General features: G+C 43.7%; 1 protein-coding gene across 2 annotated transcripts; it reads left to right on the plus strand.

The window, feature by feature from the left end:
- Positions 1-99: 99 nt before the first annotated feature.
- LOC125453783 (keratin, type I cytoskeletal 18-like) lies at positions 100-15,835 on the plus strand. Of its 2 annotated transcripts, XM_048533709.2 has the most exons (8): positions 100-580; positions 5,201-5,283; positions 9,419-9,575; positions 10,291-10,455; positions 10,846-10,971; positions 12,331-12,545; positions 13,064-13,113; positions 15,020-15,835. In XM_048533709.2, exons 1-8 carry the CDS (start codon positions 212-214, stop codon positions 15,115-15,117), a joined length of 1,263 nt encoding a protein of 420 aa, XP_048389666.1. In that variant the 5' UTR covers positions 100-211; the 3' UTR covers positions 15,118-15,835. The 2 variants fall into 2 exon arrangements, with proteins under 2 accessions (XP_048389666.1, XP_048389667.1); XM_048533710.2 differs by lacking the exon at positions 13,064-13,113.
- Positions 15,836-15,862: the final 27 nt, after the last annotated feature.

Raw genomic sequence — 15,862 nt, forward strand, 5'->3', positions numbered from 1 at the left:
AATAATAATGAGGCTGGGTGACTCCCTGCGCTCTGATTGGTCCATCTTGCTGTCACTCCAAACCGACAGCTCCAGGTAATATAATCGGAGAGACTCACCTGAGACAGAGAGATAGAGACAGAGGGAGAGAGAGAGAGAGAGAGGGGGGGGGAGAGTGAGGCTCTGTTCACATACCCCCGCGCACACAGTTTGTTGCTGCCCCTAGATCGAGATGAACTACAACAAGACACCGTTCTCCCGCACAGCCAGCTCCAGCAGCATGGTGATGGGTTTAACCCCCAGGAGAGCCAGTAATGCCCGCAGCCTGCAGGGTGATGTGAGCAGGAGCGTGAGAGTAGCTTCTTACAGCCCGGTCAGCATGACCAACCTGAGCAGGGTTGCAGTCCCCAGCACCTTCAACCAGCAGGATGAACTGCAGGGACTGAATAAGCGCCTGGCTCTTTACCTAAACAGGGTGAATAGCTTGGAAAGCACGAACAAGGAGTTGGAGGGCAAGATCCATGCTCACCTGGCTCAGAAAGGTAACCTGGCTCGGGACTGGAGCTCTTACGAGAAGCCAGTGGTGGATATTTGCAAACAGGTGGGTAATTGCTTTAGAACCTTCAATCCATCGGTAACATTCTGTCCCCAGACCGTTCTTTTAGACTTATTATTTCAAAGAACTGACCGAGCCCAAGTTTGTGATGCACGCAGCTGTGAAATTCACCATACAGACAAAAACCAGGTAGAATGTAACAAATCCAAGAGGGAAGTGAGGGAACGGACCTGACAGCTCAAGAGAGAATAATAAGAAACTGGCAGCTAGCATTAAAGGGAAGCTAAAATTCCCCCCAATGCATTATTTTTGTTTTTCATTACTGAGGTTCAGCTGGTTGGGTTAGCATTTGTTGCCCATCCCTAACTGCCCAGATGGCAGTCAGGAGTCATTGCTGTCGGTCTGGAATAAAATATTGGGCAGACCAAGTAAGGATGGCAGTTTCTTTCCTTGAAGGATGATAGTGAACCACATGGGTTTTTCCCCCCTGATAATCAACGATGAATTCATGGTCACCATAAGGCTCTTAATCCCAGATTTTCTAAAATTTGAATTCAAATTCCACCATCTGCCATGCCAGGGTGCGAACCTGTGTCCCCAGAACATTAGTTGGATCTCTGGGTTAACAATCCAGTGATAATACCATGAGGCAGCCACCTTACCAATAGAACACAGTAAAAGAGCATAGAGCTAGTAAAATAAGATAATAAAGTGTGAAGCTGGATGAACACAGCAGGCCGAGCAGCATCTTGTGCTCCTGAGATGCTGCTTGGCCTGCTGTGTTCATCCAGCTTCATACTTTATTATCTTGGATTCTCCAGCATCTGCAGTTCCCATTATCTCTAGAGCTAATAAAATGGTGGTTACAGAAATGGAAATTGTTGTGTGACTAGGAGACCAGATTGATGGGGCGTGACTGAGGTACAAAATGAAGTTTACATCAGTTCTTATCAAGGAGAAAGATCCTGCTGATGTTGTAGTGGAAGACGAACTATTTTAGATACTGAATGGACTGAAATTGATGAAGGGGATCTATTGGTGGGCTACCTTGATATATCACCAGGACCAGATGAGATGTCTCTGAGGAAACTGAAAGCAGGAATTGTGAAGAGATTGGCCATAATCTTCCAGCCCTCCTTAGGTACACAGGGGTGGTGTGAGAGGACAGGGGAATTGCAAACACTATGTTCTTGTTAAAAAAAAAACAGGTGTAAACATAATCACAGAAACTACAGTTTAACCTCAGTGGTGGGAAATCTTTCTGAAATGATCAACAGAGACAAACTCTTGTAGTCGCGTGGATAAAAATCAGACAATTAAAGAAAGCCAGCACAAATTTGTCCAGGTCAAGTTGTATTTCACCCACTTGATGGAGTACTTTGAGAAGGTTGATGAGGGTAATGCGGGTGATGTGATGTAAATGGACTTCCAGAAGGAGTTTTGATAAAATGCTGCAAAACATGCTTGTCCGTAAAATGTGGTTGGACAAGCTGGGAAAGTGGTTTAAAGAGCACGCGAGATCCTGCACTTTATCAGTAGAAGCACAGATTACAAGGGAGAACCTTTGTAAAACACGGGGGAGTTGTGTTCCATTCTGGATGTGAAGTGATTAGGCAGGGTGCAGTACAAATTTGTGACTCTGATTCCAGGGATGAAGACTTAAGTGACTGGATTGAGAGGGGATGGTGGGTCTGTTCTTATTCGGATGGGAATCTTAAGTAGAGATTTGATGGAGATGTTGAAAACATGACAAACCAAGGCAGAGTAGATCAGGGGTAACTGTTCCCATTAGCAGTAGAGTTGAGAATCAGAGGACACAGATCTTTGATGATTGACAAAAGAAGCCAATGACATGAGGAAAAACATTTTCACTCAGTGAGTCATTAGTATCTAGAATCCACAGCCAGACAGTGTGAGGGAGGTAGATTTTATTGAGGCTTTTGGAAAGGAATTGGAATCTGAAGAAAATGCAGGGCTATAGAAAAAAGGGTGACTGGGTAGAACTTGCTAAATTCCTCCTACATTTCCAGCACTGACTAAATGGATTGAATAGTCTTTTCTGTTCTGTCACCATTTGATGATTCTATAATTTAGCCTTCATGTGAGATGAGTTTAAAGGGTGGATAAAATAAGGTCCAGTGCTCAGATCTCATTGAGATCCTGTTTTATTCTTTTCATTGTGTCTCTTTTTCGTCTTTCTCCACTTACAGCTCCACTGGAATCTGCCCCTGTAAACTGTAAAAAGACACTCATTACCCGTGGTGGCACTGCAGTGTCTCATTAGACAAAGGTGTACATCACGTGTGTATCAAATCTCCAGTTTGTGGAGAGAAGTTGTGGAGGAGTTTAAATATCTGTAAATACAAATACATTAACAAGCATTTTCTTGTGTCTACCATATTTTCTGTGAATTCTAAGTTGCTTTGTTTTTGTAAACAGGTACCACTCTCAGTTCCTTTCTCGCTCTCCCTTTCTATCTTTCTCCCTCACTCCTTTTCTCACTCTCTTTTTCCTACTCTGTCTCTTCCTTTCTCTCTTTGCATCAAAAGCAGTGCAGTATTTTGAATCACTGTGAAGCAGGAAATTGATGGAACAATGAATATCAACAATTTATGAAAATATTAAAATTATATATCAGGATGCATTATTAGCTTTCTGCATTGGGATAAAACTTCTGACAAAAGCCATTAAGTAAATGTTGGTTACTGTAGGCCTGTGCTGAAAATTCCTTGACACACCCACAATGAACCTGAGTCTGTGTTTATTTAATGTCATTTCAACTTTAGTGCATTGAAGTGACACAGGTTTGGCTGACTTATGCGTTGTTTAGCATTTCACTCCTGACCTGATTATGGGATGGATATCAGAAATGCTTTGGTACTCGAGAATCGCAAAATCCTGGGATGGTTCAACATGGGAGACATACAGTTTATTGGGCATCAGTATCAAAACAGAGGAACCAGGAGCAGGATTAGGCTGTTTAGTCTCTTGAGCATGTTCTGCCTTTTATTACAATCATGCCTGATCTTATCTTTAGCTCAAATCCACTTTCCTGCCCACTATCCATCACCCTTTAACCCATTACGAATGAAAAATCTATTTCTTCCTTAAATTTACTCAATTTCATGGCATCCATCAGGTTCTGAGGGAGTGAATTCCGCACATTCATGACCCTTTGATCTTCTCATCTCTTTTAAATCTACCACCCATTAGCCGAAAACTACGACCTCTCATTCTAGATTGCCCCACAGGAGGCAATACTCTCGACTAATCAATGCCTTTTACCATCTTCCATATCTCAATTACATCTCCTCTGATTCTTCTAAACCATACAGCGAGAAGGTCCAAACTGCTCAGTCTCTCTTCATTGGATATGCCTGGAATTAATCCAGTGAATGTTGTCTGAACTGTCTTTAATGCAATGACATCCTCACATTCATTTCTGTTGGTTGGAGTCATACTGAACACAAAATGAAGGTGGTTGTGGATTTTGGAGGTCAGTCATCTCAGCTCCAGGACATCTCTGCAGTAGTTCCTCAGGGTAGTGTCCTAGGACCAACCATCTTCAGCTGCTTCATCAATGACCCTCCCTCCATCATAAGGTCAGAAGTGGGGATATTCGCTGAATATTGCACACTGTTCAGCGCCATTTGCAATATGTCAGATACTCAAGAAGTTCATGTTCAAATGCGGCAAGATCTGGACAATATCCAGGTTTGGCCTGACAGGTGGCAACTAGTATTCATGCGACACAAATGCCAGGCAAAGACCATCTCCATTAAGAGTCAATCTAATGACTGTCTCTTAACATTCAATGGTCACTAAATACCCCACTGTCAATATCCTGGGGGGTAACCATTGACCAGAAACTCAACTGGACTCACCACATTAACGCAGTGGCTATAAGAGCAGGTCAGAAGCTGGGAATACTGCAGTGAGTAACTCACCTCCTGACTCCCCAAAGCCTGCCCACCATCTACAAGGCACAAGTCAGGAGTGTGATGGAATACTCCTCACTTGCCTGGATGGGGGCAGCCCCAACAACACTCAAGAAGCTTGACACCTTCCAGAGCAAAACAGCCGCTTGATTGGCACCACATCCACAAACATCCCACTCCCTCCACCACCGACGCTCAGTAGCAACAGTCTGTACTATCTACAAGATGCACTGCAGAGATTCACCAAAGACCCTTATACAGCATCTTTCAACCCCATGGCCACTTGCATCGAGAAGAACAACAGCAGCAGATACATGGCAAAACCACCACCTGAAAGTTCCCTTCCAAGCCACTCACTACCCTGGCTTGGAAAGAGTGTTCCTTCAGTGTTGCCGGGTCAAAATCCTGGAATTCCACCGCATCCCCAAAGGACATTGTGGGTCAACCCACAGCATATAGACTGCAGTCGTTCAAGAAGGCAGCTCACTACCATCTTCTCAAGGGGCAACTAGGGATTGGCAATAAACGCTGAGCAGCCAGTGATGCCAGCATCTCATGAATGAATAGAAACAAATTTACTGCATGGACATCAATGTCACTACATCCAGTTATTACGTAGTGTGTGCATTTTAAGATCTGTATTCGATCTCTCGCTGTGAAATGAAATTAACTGATGTTGATTTATTAATCGTTGCTATTTGTATAAAGGAATCCTATTTCCCGGCAGGTTCAGGAAACAAACATGGATAATGCTGGTTTGACTCTGCAGCTGGACAACTGCGAACTGGCCTCTGACGATTTCAAAGTGAAGTGAGTGTGGGGCAGGGACTATGAAATGTAAAGAAGTAGGCCATTCAGCCCATTGAGTGTGCTGCACCAACAATGAGATCATGGTTGATCTGATCATCCTTACCTTCACTCTCCAACATTGTTGACACAAGCCTCAATTCCCTTCCTGATTAAAAATCTGTCTGTCTCAGCCTTGAATATACTCACTCCCCTCTGACAGAAAAAATTCCTCCTCATCTCTGTCTTAAGTAGATATCCCTTTATTCTGAGATGATAGCCTTTGGACTGAGGGGTGAAATATGCAGATGACTGAATGGGTTGAATAATGTCCTGATGCAGAGCTAACTGTGGAGGGTCTTTTTTGTTTTGTTCTCATTGGGGGCTGGATTCTTTGATTCCAGAGGGATTTGGTGTTCGGTATTGCAATTGATCTTAATAACTCTTTGTGATAGAGAGCAAGAAACAGCTGGTGTTTGTCCAATGATTCCCTGGACTCAACCTCAACAGGGCATTATACCCTGAGGCTGTGTGTTTAGCAAAGGCCATGGGTGAATATTCTGTTTGCATGTGGAGAGCAGGCAATAGGGTGAAACATTGAAGGGTGAAAATCGAGGAGGGGAGGTGAGAATATTGGTTCAGGAAAGTCGTTCAGTTTTGAAAGAAATAACTTTCATTTCTATCACACTTTGCAGAACCCCAAAACACTTTGCACCTAATGAAGTATTCTTTGAAGTGAACTAACTGCTCTAATTTAGGAAACTAGGCAGCTATTTTGCACACTCCAAGATCTTAGAAATAAGAATGTGATCATAAACGGACAATCATTTGAAGCTTAAATGTTCTCCAGGGCATGGGAGTTGAACTCTTGTACTCTTCTTTGAATGCTGCCTGAGATTTGAGATTTTTTGCAGTCACTTGAACTCATGGTCTCAGCTCTTTAATCCCCACATGATTCATTCAGTGTCACAAATGGACATTGCAGAGACAGGGATTCTTCTCTTTTGAGCGGAGAGGGTTCAGCAGGAGGTTTAAGCTAATCTCAATACCATAACAACAACTGGCACTGTCTAGTTTTCTGGTGGAGAGAATGGGAAGATGCTCAGGAACGAGATGCGGAGGAATGGGATTGTGGGAGATATAGCAGTTTGGATCGGAAATTGGCTTGTTGAAAGAAGACAGAGGGTGGTAGTTGAAGGGAAATGTTCATCCTGGAGACCAGTTACTAGTGGTGTACCGCAAGAGTCGGTGTTGGGTCCACTGCTCTTTGTCATTTTTATAAATGACCTGGATGAGGGCGTAGAAGGATGGGTTAGTAAATTTGCAGACGACACTAAGGTCGGTGGAGTTGTGGATAGTGATGAAGGATGCTGTAGGTTGCAGAGAGACATAGATAAGCTGCAGAGCTGGGCTGAGAGGTGGCAAATGCAGCTTAATGCAGACAAGTGTGAGGTGATGCACTTTGGTAGGAGTAACGGGAAGGCAAAGTACTGGGCTAATGGTAAGATTCTTAGTAGTGTAGATGAGCAGAGAGATCTCGGTGTCCATGTACACAGATCCTTGAAAGCTGCCACCCAGGTTGACAGGGCTGTTAAGAAGGCATACAGTGCTTTAGCTTTTATTAGTAGAGGGATCGAATTCCGGAACCAAGAGGTTATGGTGAAGCTGTACAAAACTCTGGTGCGGCCGCACTTGGAGTATTATGTACAGTTCTGGTCACCGCATTATAAGAAGGATGTGGAAGCTTTGGAAAGGGTGCAGAGGAGATTTACTAGGATGTTGCCTGGTATGGAGGGAAGGTCTTACAAGGAAAGGCTGAGGGACTTGAGGCTGTTTTCATTAGAAGAAGGTTGAGAGGTGACTTAATTGAAACATATAAAATAATGAGAGGGTTAGATAGGGTGGATAGGGAGATCCTTTTTCCTAGGATGGTGATGGCGAGCACGAGGGGTCATAGCTTTAAATTGAGGGGCAAAAGATATAGGACAGATGTCAGAGGTAGTTTCTTTACTCAGAGTAGTAAGGGAATAGAACGCTTTGCCTGCAACGGCTGTAGATTCGCCAACTTTGGGTACATTTAAGTTGTCATTGGATAAGTGTATGGACGTACATGGAACAGTGTAGGTTAGATGGGCTTGAGATCGGTATGACAGGTCGGCACAACATCGAGGGCCGAAGGGCCTGTACTTGCTGTAATGTTCTATGTTCTATGTTCTATGAGATGCAACTAGCCAGTAATGAGACACAAATACATGAAAATAAGGTAGTCATGGTTCATCAACAAGATTCAAAATTCGCCATTGATATGCTGAGAAGATGCTTTCCCTCATGGGAGAGTCTAGGACCAGAGGCCCAGAATCAGAATAAATGGATGCCAATTTAAGACTGAGGTGAGGAGGAATTTCTTCTCTCAGAGGGTTGAGAGTCTTTGGAACTCCTTACCACAGAGACCTGTGGGGGCAGAGTCCTTGTGTCTATTTAAGGTGAGCTAGATAGATTCTTGATCAGTCGGGGAATCAAGGGTCACAGGGAAAGGGGGCAGGAAAGTGGACATGAGGAATGCCAGATCAACCATGATTCAACTGAGTGGTGGAGCAGGCTCGAGGGGCTGAATGGCCTACATTTCTTATGGACCAACTTAATGGAGAAAGTAGGACTTTTTTAACATGATGCCGGGAATCCAATTTTTCATTTTTTCCATATTTGCCTAACTTTCTCGCCTTTCCCTTGCTGCTGATGGCCTGGGGAAATTCTGCCCGATAGGTTTCTGTAGAATAATGACGTTAAGGGATGTGGAAACAGTGTGTAATGGCATAGTAGTCTTGATTGCCTGATGGGCCTTTTGTTCTGAAGTTCCTATGTTCAAAGTCATGAGTGGGTTTCACGCAGTAAGTGAGGAGAAAGTGTTTCCAGCGACAGGAGAGTCAGTAACCAGAGGGACACAGATTGAGTATGATTAGTCAGAGAAATAGAAAGAAGGTTTCTCTTAGCTGTTTGCTACTACAAAACCTGGCCTTTGATGAAAGACAATACACAATTAATTGAAACCTTTATGTCTGATGAGGACTCTTTGTAAGCATTACTTGTGTAAAAGGAAAACAATATTTAGACTGGGTGAAGGGACAGTGCTGTTTGGTTGTGAATGGACTCTGATTGGTAGAGGTGTTACCATGGAGAATGCACCAGTTAGATGATGATCGACTGTTAACTGCCAAGCATTGTTTAAATTTGAAGCCGGGCAGGTTGAAGATGATTAGTCAAGGCATTAAAAACCAAAAGAACGGTGGATGCTGTAAATCAGGAACAAAAACAGAAGTTGCTGGAAAAGCTCAGCAGATCTAGCAGCATCTGTAAAGAAAAAAAATCAGAGTTAATGTTTTGGGTCTTCCTCAAAGGGTCTTCCTCAGAGTGACTCTTCCTCAGAATACTTCCTGCAACTTTTATTTTGTTAGTCAAGACATTAACCCTAAGAAATGAACCAGAGAAAAGCTGTCACACATTCTGAGTTGAAGGTCTAGGCCCGAAACGTCAGCTTTGGTGCTCCTGAGACGCTGCTTGGTCTGCTGTGTTCATCCAGCCCCACATTTTGTTATCTTAACAGTGTGTGTACATGTTCATTCCGTCTGCAAACGTACACGGTTCTGTATTTATCAATGCAGCTTCCGGTGCACATGTGTGTTCCACATTAAAAATTAATGAAGCAAGTTGTTGTCCTCCAGAACACACTGCTTGAAAGGGCAGTGGAAGCAGATTCAACAGAAGCTTCCAAAACAATTGGAGAATTCATTAGAAAAAAGGGAAATGAAGTGGGACTGTGGACAATGATCAGGGGAGTGGTCAAAGAGAAAAAACAGACATTGACGGGCCAATTGGCTTCCATCGGGCATTGCAGGATTCTAGGACTTTCAAAAGGAATCTGGGTAAATACTTGAAAAGGGCAAATTCACAAGGTTTAAACGTGGAAGAGGGGGATTAGCCCCAATTGGATAATTCTTTCAAAGAGCTGCCACAGACAAGGAGGACTGAACAGCCTCTTTCTGATCTGTGAAAGTCTAAGGTTTCAAACTGTGACCTCTGGAAAGGTCTCAAGTGCCAGGCTCACTGGCTTAATGGTCTTTGCTTGAGATTGCTTTGTAACTCAGTTATCATTGGTCTCCAGGTGGCAGTCAGAGTTGGACCTGCGGCAATCAGTGGAACAGGACCTTAATGGGCTGCGGAAAATCCTTGATGACACCAATGTGGGGCGCATGCAGCTGGAGTCCCAGATTGAGGCCTTGAATGAGGAGCTGAGTTATCTCCGGAAGAACCACCAGGAGGTGAGACGGAAAGTGGATTAATCTAGTACTTTTCACCAGTTGGGACCAAAGGGGTGATGGTGACATAGTGACAACGTCACTGGTCTGGTAATCTACAGACCTGTGCTATTACCCTGGGCTTACAGGTTCAAATCCCCTCATTACAGCGGGTGACATTTCAACTCTGTTAGTAAAAATCTGGAATCTCAAGCTAGTTTCAGTGATGGCAACCATGACAACGATCACAAGCTGTTGTAAAGACTCACCTAGTGGGAGGGGAATCTGATGCCCTTACCCAGCCTGATGTGCATGTGACTCCAAACCCATGTGGATGACACATAACGTCTGAGTTGGCCAGTAAGACTCTCAGTTCAAGGGGCAATTAGGGATGGGCAACAAAAGCTGGCCTTGTCCACATCCTGTGAAAGACTAAAAATGAACAGTTCTCTGTTCTCAGCAAGATCCCAAAATGATCAGATAAATTATTTTAGTGACATTTGTTCATGGATAAATATTGGTCAGGTCATTAGAGAATAGTGAAGAGCTCCCTCTAACATGGTGGCATCCCATGGGATTTGATACCCACTAAATAAGGCAGATGCTGAGCCAATTTGACATCTCATTTGAAAGGAGGCACCTCCAATGGAGCAGGCCTCGTTCAGTTCACAGAACCTCTTTCAGCCCCACTTTCAGTCTCAAGTTCTCTCCTTTCCCCTCTCTCCCTCTGTTTGTACAGGAAGTGGATGAGCTCAAAAAGCAAATTGCAAATTCCAGTGTCTCAGTGGAAGTTGAAAATTCCGACGACGAGGATCTTGCGAAAATTATGCACAGCATCCGTGAGGAATACCAGGCCCTGGCTGATCAGAACAGAAAGGATGCAGAGGAATGTTACAAAAAGAAGGTATAGAAGTCACGAGGACTTTGTGTGATTTGGACAGTACGGGTGTGTCTCAGAATATTTGTGTGAATTTGCATGCGCTTGTGTGTGTGTGTGTGTGTGTGTGTGTGTGTGTATCTGTGTTTGTGTGTCTGCGCACACATGTGAGTGTGAGTGTATGTGTGAATATGTGTGTGTGTCTGTGAGTGTGTGTGTGTGTATCTGTGTTTGTGTGTCTGCGCACACATGTGAGTGTGAGTGTATGTGTGAATATGTGTGTGTGTCTGTGTCCCTGTATATATGTGTGTGCCTGTGTGTGTATGCATATCTGTGTATGTGCGAGTTTATATTAGTGTGTTATCTCGTAATGTGTATCCACTTATCTAATTAAAACCTGTTCGCATTTGTGCTCAGTTTGATGCTGCTTCTTTTGAAGCTTCAAAGAACAATGAAGCTCTTCAAGCAACAAAGAATGAGCTGACCAATATCCGGCGCCAGATCAAAAACCTGGAAGTTGAGCAACGCTCCTTGATGGCCATGGTAAGCCCCCAACTCAAGCATAGTCAGGAAAGCAGTAGCTGTTATCAGTGTTCAGCACTGAATCCACTCTCTCTTTCTCACCCTCAACCTTTCCTCCCTCTCTCTATCTCTCTCTCTTTCTCGCTCCACCCCACACCTCCCCCACCCTCTATCTCTCTCCCTCTCCTAACCTCTCTCTGTCTCTTCAAACCCCGCACTCTCTCATGGCACCACATCCACAAACATTCACTCCCTCACCACAGCCTCCCTCAGTAGCAGTGGTGTGTACTATCTACAAGATGCATCACAGAAATTTACTAAAGATTCTCAGACAGCAAACACACAAACTACTTCTATTTAGAAGGACAAGGGCAGCACTTACACGGGAACACCATCCCCTGCAAGTTCCCTTCCAAGCCACTCACCATCCTGACATGGAAATATATCGCCGTTTCTTCGCTGTTGCTGCTTCAGTTCCCTCGCTAAGGGCATTGTGGTCTAGCTATCGCACATGGACTGCAGCAGTTCAAGAAGGCAACTCACCAGCACCTTCTCAAGGGGCAATTAGGGACAAATGCTGGCCCAGCCAGTAATATCCACATCCAGTGAACAATTTAAAGTAAGCCCCATCACAATTGTTCTCACCAACTTTACAGATTTCAGATTGAATGGATCAAGTATGTTAGTTCTGTTCTGTGTCACAGAAAGTGAGAGTTGATGAAAGCCTGTTCTGTCAGCTAGTTATTGGGTGTAAACCTTCCCTCAAACTCAGCCTGGGCAGTGTGACTGGCACATGAGGAAGGGATCTCTTTGGTTTTGGCAGTGTGAGCATCTCCTGCTAACGGAGTCTGGTGAACAAGCTTCTTACCGATTGCAAGAGCCTATCTTAACTCATAACAAGCACCATGCATCTATCACTCTCTGGTTAAGGGTCACCTTGTTTTTCAAATTGTTATTGTAGTTCTCAAATCCCTCTGTGAGTTTGGCCCATGCTACCTGAGGAAGGATCACTGGACCCAAAATGTTAACTCTGATTTTTCCTTGACAGATGCTGTCAGACCTGTTGAGCTTTTCCAGCAACTTTGTTATTGTTTGTCTGTATGTACTCCCCTCCAAACCCCTCAACCTTCTGAGTTCTCTGTGGTCCACATTCCTGATTTTAATCTCAGCCATCGGGAATCATACTTTAAGCCGCCTTAGCCCCGAGCTCTGGAATTCTCTCCTTGCCCTCCTTGATCTGGCTTTCCCCTTTAACCTTCTGCTTTTGACTGAGCTTTTCGACACAGTGATTTTGATAATACGTATAGAAGCACATGTTACAAGGTAAAGTATGCAATGTAGATACAAGCTGTTGATTTTAAATTATTCTCCTGTCATCAGATCAGTTCCCTTGAAGACACTTTGGAGGACACTGATCAGCGATTGGCTGCAGAGCTACAAGCCCTGAACCAGACCATCCAGCACCTGGAGGAGCAGCTCGCTGACTGCCACAGTAGACTGAAAGCTCAGAATCTGGAGTACCAGAACCTCCTCAACACCAAGATGAGACTGCAAGCTGAGATTGACACCTATCGTCGTCTGCTGGAAGTTGAAGGGTAAATTATCCTCACTCCTGAACTACAGTATGGCGTTAGATACAGACTAAAGCTCCCTCTAGACTGTACCCCATCAAACATGCCCAGGACAGGGACGGGTTGGGGTTAGGTATAGAGGAAAGCTCCCCATATTCTGTCCCCATGAAACACTCTCTGGACAGGCATGGCATCCAGGCATTTGCTGGGAAAACCTGGGATGGACAGTGTTCTGAGGAAGGGTCACTGGACCCAAAATGTTAACTCTGACTTTTTCTTCAAAGTTGCAGCCAGACCTGCTGAGCTTTTCCAGCAACTTTATTTTTGTACGTGGTGGACAGAATGGTTTCCGGGGCACACAGGACTATGGGTATTATTGCCGCCAATGTTGCCTGATTGTTCCAGGTGTTGATGAGTCAGATGACCTTAAATATGAACCTTTGTGTGGGATGGTAGGTAAAATGATGAAGCCTCATAAATTGAGTAAGTGACCCAAACTAGCTATCTTCATGTGCCATCTCAAACGTGTTTCTGTCTTCCAGACATAGTCAAACAGAGCATTTCAGAAGTCTTCCTGATTCGAGCACTGGAGGTGAGTTGGTGACTGTTAGCTAGCTGATTCCAGGTGGAGCACTGTTTGGGCTATTTCAATTGGACGAGGCAGAAGAAAGCCCACATACAGTGAGACCATAAGACATTGGAGCAGAAATTAGGCCACTTAGCCCATTGAGTCTGCTCTGCCATTCAATCAAGGCTGATAAGTTTCTCAGCCCTGTTCTCCTGCTTTCTCCTCACAACCTTGATCCTCCTGACAATCAAGAGCCTATCTATCTCCATCTTAAATATACTCAATGACTTCTATGGCAGTGAATTGCATAGATTCAACACTCTCCAGCTGAAGAAGTTTCTCGTAACCTCTGTTCTAAAAAGACTTCTTTTACTCTAAGACTGTGTCCTCAGGTCCTAGTCTCTCCTACCAAACAGTGCTCCACCTGGAATTGGCTACCTAACCCAGACTCTACTGTGTATAGGATCAAACCCACTACATTTCTGCCATTGACATAATTTTAGATGGAAGGAAACCTGAAAGAAACACATTGGGGGGACTTCAACAGACTTAATTTTAGTTACAAAATAGTAATAGGAGAATACTGGGACTTAAAATAAACACATTACCAGGACCTGATGCTTTCCACCACAAATGTGTATAATAAATGGGTGATTAAATTGTAGGCGCACATTTCTGAATTTTCCAAATCTCTCTAGATTCTGAAATGATGCATTTGGATTAAAGATTTGGAAACATGTCCCTCCATTATTGAAAAGAGAGTGTGATTGGATAATGATAGACCAGTCAATCCCATATCAGTTGTGGGCAGGTTTGGTAGAACTTGTTTGGCATAATGCAGTTAACCTCTGGGACCTGTGTTCATGATTAATGAATTGGTTTGGATTTATGAAGAGCCTGGAATGTATGCCAAATCTAGTTGAACGCTTGTAGTGTACTAGCATGATGGACAGGAAGATCTCTCTGGATGCTCTCTGTGGGGACTTCCAGAGGTTTGCACACAGTGAAAATGAAAACCCATGGAACTGGGGTGATATGAGTCAGGAACTGATGAGGAGAAAGATGACAATGATGAAGACAATGTTTGCCACTTGATAGTTGTGATGTGTCATGTCTCCTAAGGATCTGTACTGGAGCCTTAACTTTTCACCATGTACGTTACTAACTTAGATGGCAGCAAAGATAATTTAAATCTCAGCTAAGACAAAGATAGGAGGCACAGAAATTTATTTTGAATTCAAATGGATTGTTTATTGTCACATGTATTCAATGTAAAAATACAGTGAAAAGTATGTACCTTCACTGTACCTACATGGCGCCATTCACATTAACTTCGAATGAGATAACCTTCCCTTCCACTGTCACAGTCCCGCTCCGGGATTTCCAGCCCTTGCCATGCCTCCGCCAAAATCCTACTCTCGGCTGCCTCGCAGGCTTGTTCATGGCACCGCTGCCTCACTGGCCCACTCTCGATCTGCCGCCGTCGCTCCGACTCATGCTCGCTTGATTCACTATCGTTGCAGGCCACAAACCACACATTCAGCTCACTCCACATGCTTCCTGGTCGTGACCCAGCTCCTCGACTCCTTAGGCGGGTAGTCACAAGCGGGTGTGGGAGAGGATGGAATTACTGCACAGGGAGAGATAAGGAAGAAAAAAAGGGCAAAGAAAGAAAAGAGAAAGAGAACTGGCCAGCAGAGTGGAGCTCTGAATGGAATGGCTTTGCTGCCATGTTGCTGGAACTTTAGGTGGAAATTAGACACTACAAAGGGACTTAGTTGATTAAGGTAGCAGATCAAACAATAGTTGATCAAAGATTATGTCACTTACTGTATGTCTTCACATATTCCTGACTACTCACTCACATTTGCGTGACTCACCATGTATTCACACATATTTCCATGCACTCACTGATCTCCTTCTATTGCAGACAAGAAAGCCACTAAGAAAGTCATCATCATTTCCCAGAAGGTCATAGATGGGAAAATCGTTTCGGAGAAACAGGAATCCGAAGAAATTCTGCAGTAAAAATCTTCTTCATGCAGAGAAAGTTTCTGAAAAGCATTCCGATCTGTTTCCAGCAAATAATGCAGGGTAAAGGGATTGTCTGGTGATTCTGGGATGTTATTCTGATCATCTTGTTTCTGTCAAGTGATCTGCGGGCTGATGGGCTGTTGATTGGCTATATTTACATGTACCTGTGTGAAAGGGACAATGTGTTCAGATAGAAAAAAAAATGTCTGGCTCTATCAAAGGCACAGGCATGTGTCTGTCATGTAGGTTCACTCAGCACTATTATGACATTTGTCTGATGAATAAACAGTTGGATTGAGTTAACATTTGGTGAAGTTGCATGTTTTCCTGAATGACTGAGGACTGTCAATTTTTGCTTGAACACTGCATATTCCTGTATATTCACAATTACTCCAATGTTTTCACTGTACACTATCTTTAAAGTGTACTCCTATTAAGTATATTCATCATGTACACCAATGTATTCACTTGTATCACTGTGTTTTCCTTGTGTTTCTGCTTTTGAACTCAAATTGGTCAGAAGCCAACAATGTATCTTCCTACATACTCTGCATATACTCCCATAATATCCATGGAAGTTTAAACTATTACTTCCGACTGAAATAACAATTCCCAAATCAGAGCAACATATGGAGTATAATGATGGGATCTGATCTGATTGTATCTGTTTTCTGTTTTTCTGCTCTAATAAAAGATTTGAGTTTATAACGTGCTTCTGTTGTAAAGGCTGGATGTTATT

Source organism: Stegostoma tigrinum, chromosome 7 (assembly GCF_030684315.1).
Source record: "Stegostoma tigrinum isolate sSteTig4 chromosome 7, sSteTig4.hap1, whole genome shotgun sequence".
Classification (NCBI taxonomy): domain Eukaryota; kingdom Metazoa; phylum Chordata; class Chondrichthyes; order Orectolobiformes; family Stegostomatidae; genus Stegostoma; species Stegostoma tigrinum.

Excerpts from the sequence above, each read along its gene's own strand:
- LOC125453783 (XM_048533709.2), top strand. The coding sequence starts at position 212 with ATGAACTACAACAAGACACCGTTCTCCCGCACAGCCAGCTCCAGCAGC. Across the intron at positions 10,456-10,845 it reads AGGAATGTTACAAAAAGAAG|TTTGATGCTGCTTCTTTTGA; the intron begins GTATAGAAGTCA and ends ATTTGTGCTCAG. Across the intron at positions 12,546-13,063 it reads CGTCTGCTGGAAGTTGAAGG|ACATAGTCAAACAGAGCATT; the intron begins GTAAATTATCCT and ends TCTGTCTTCCAG.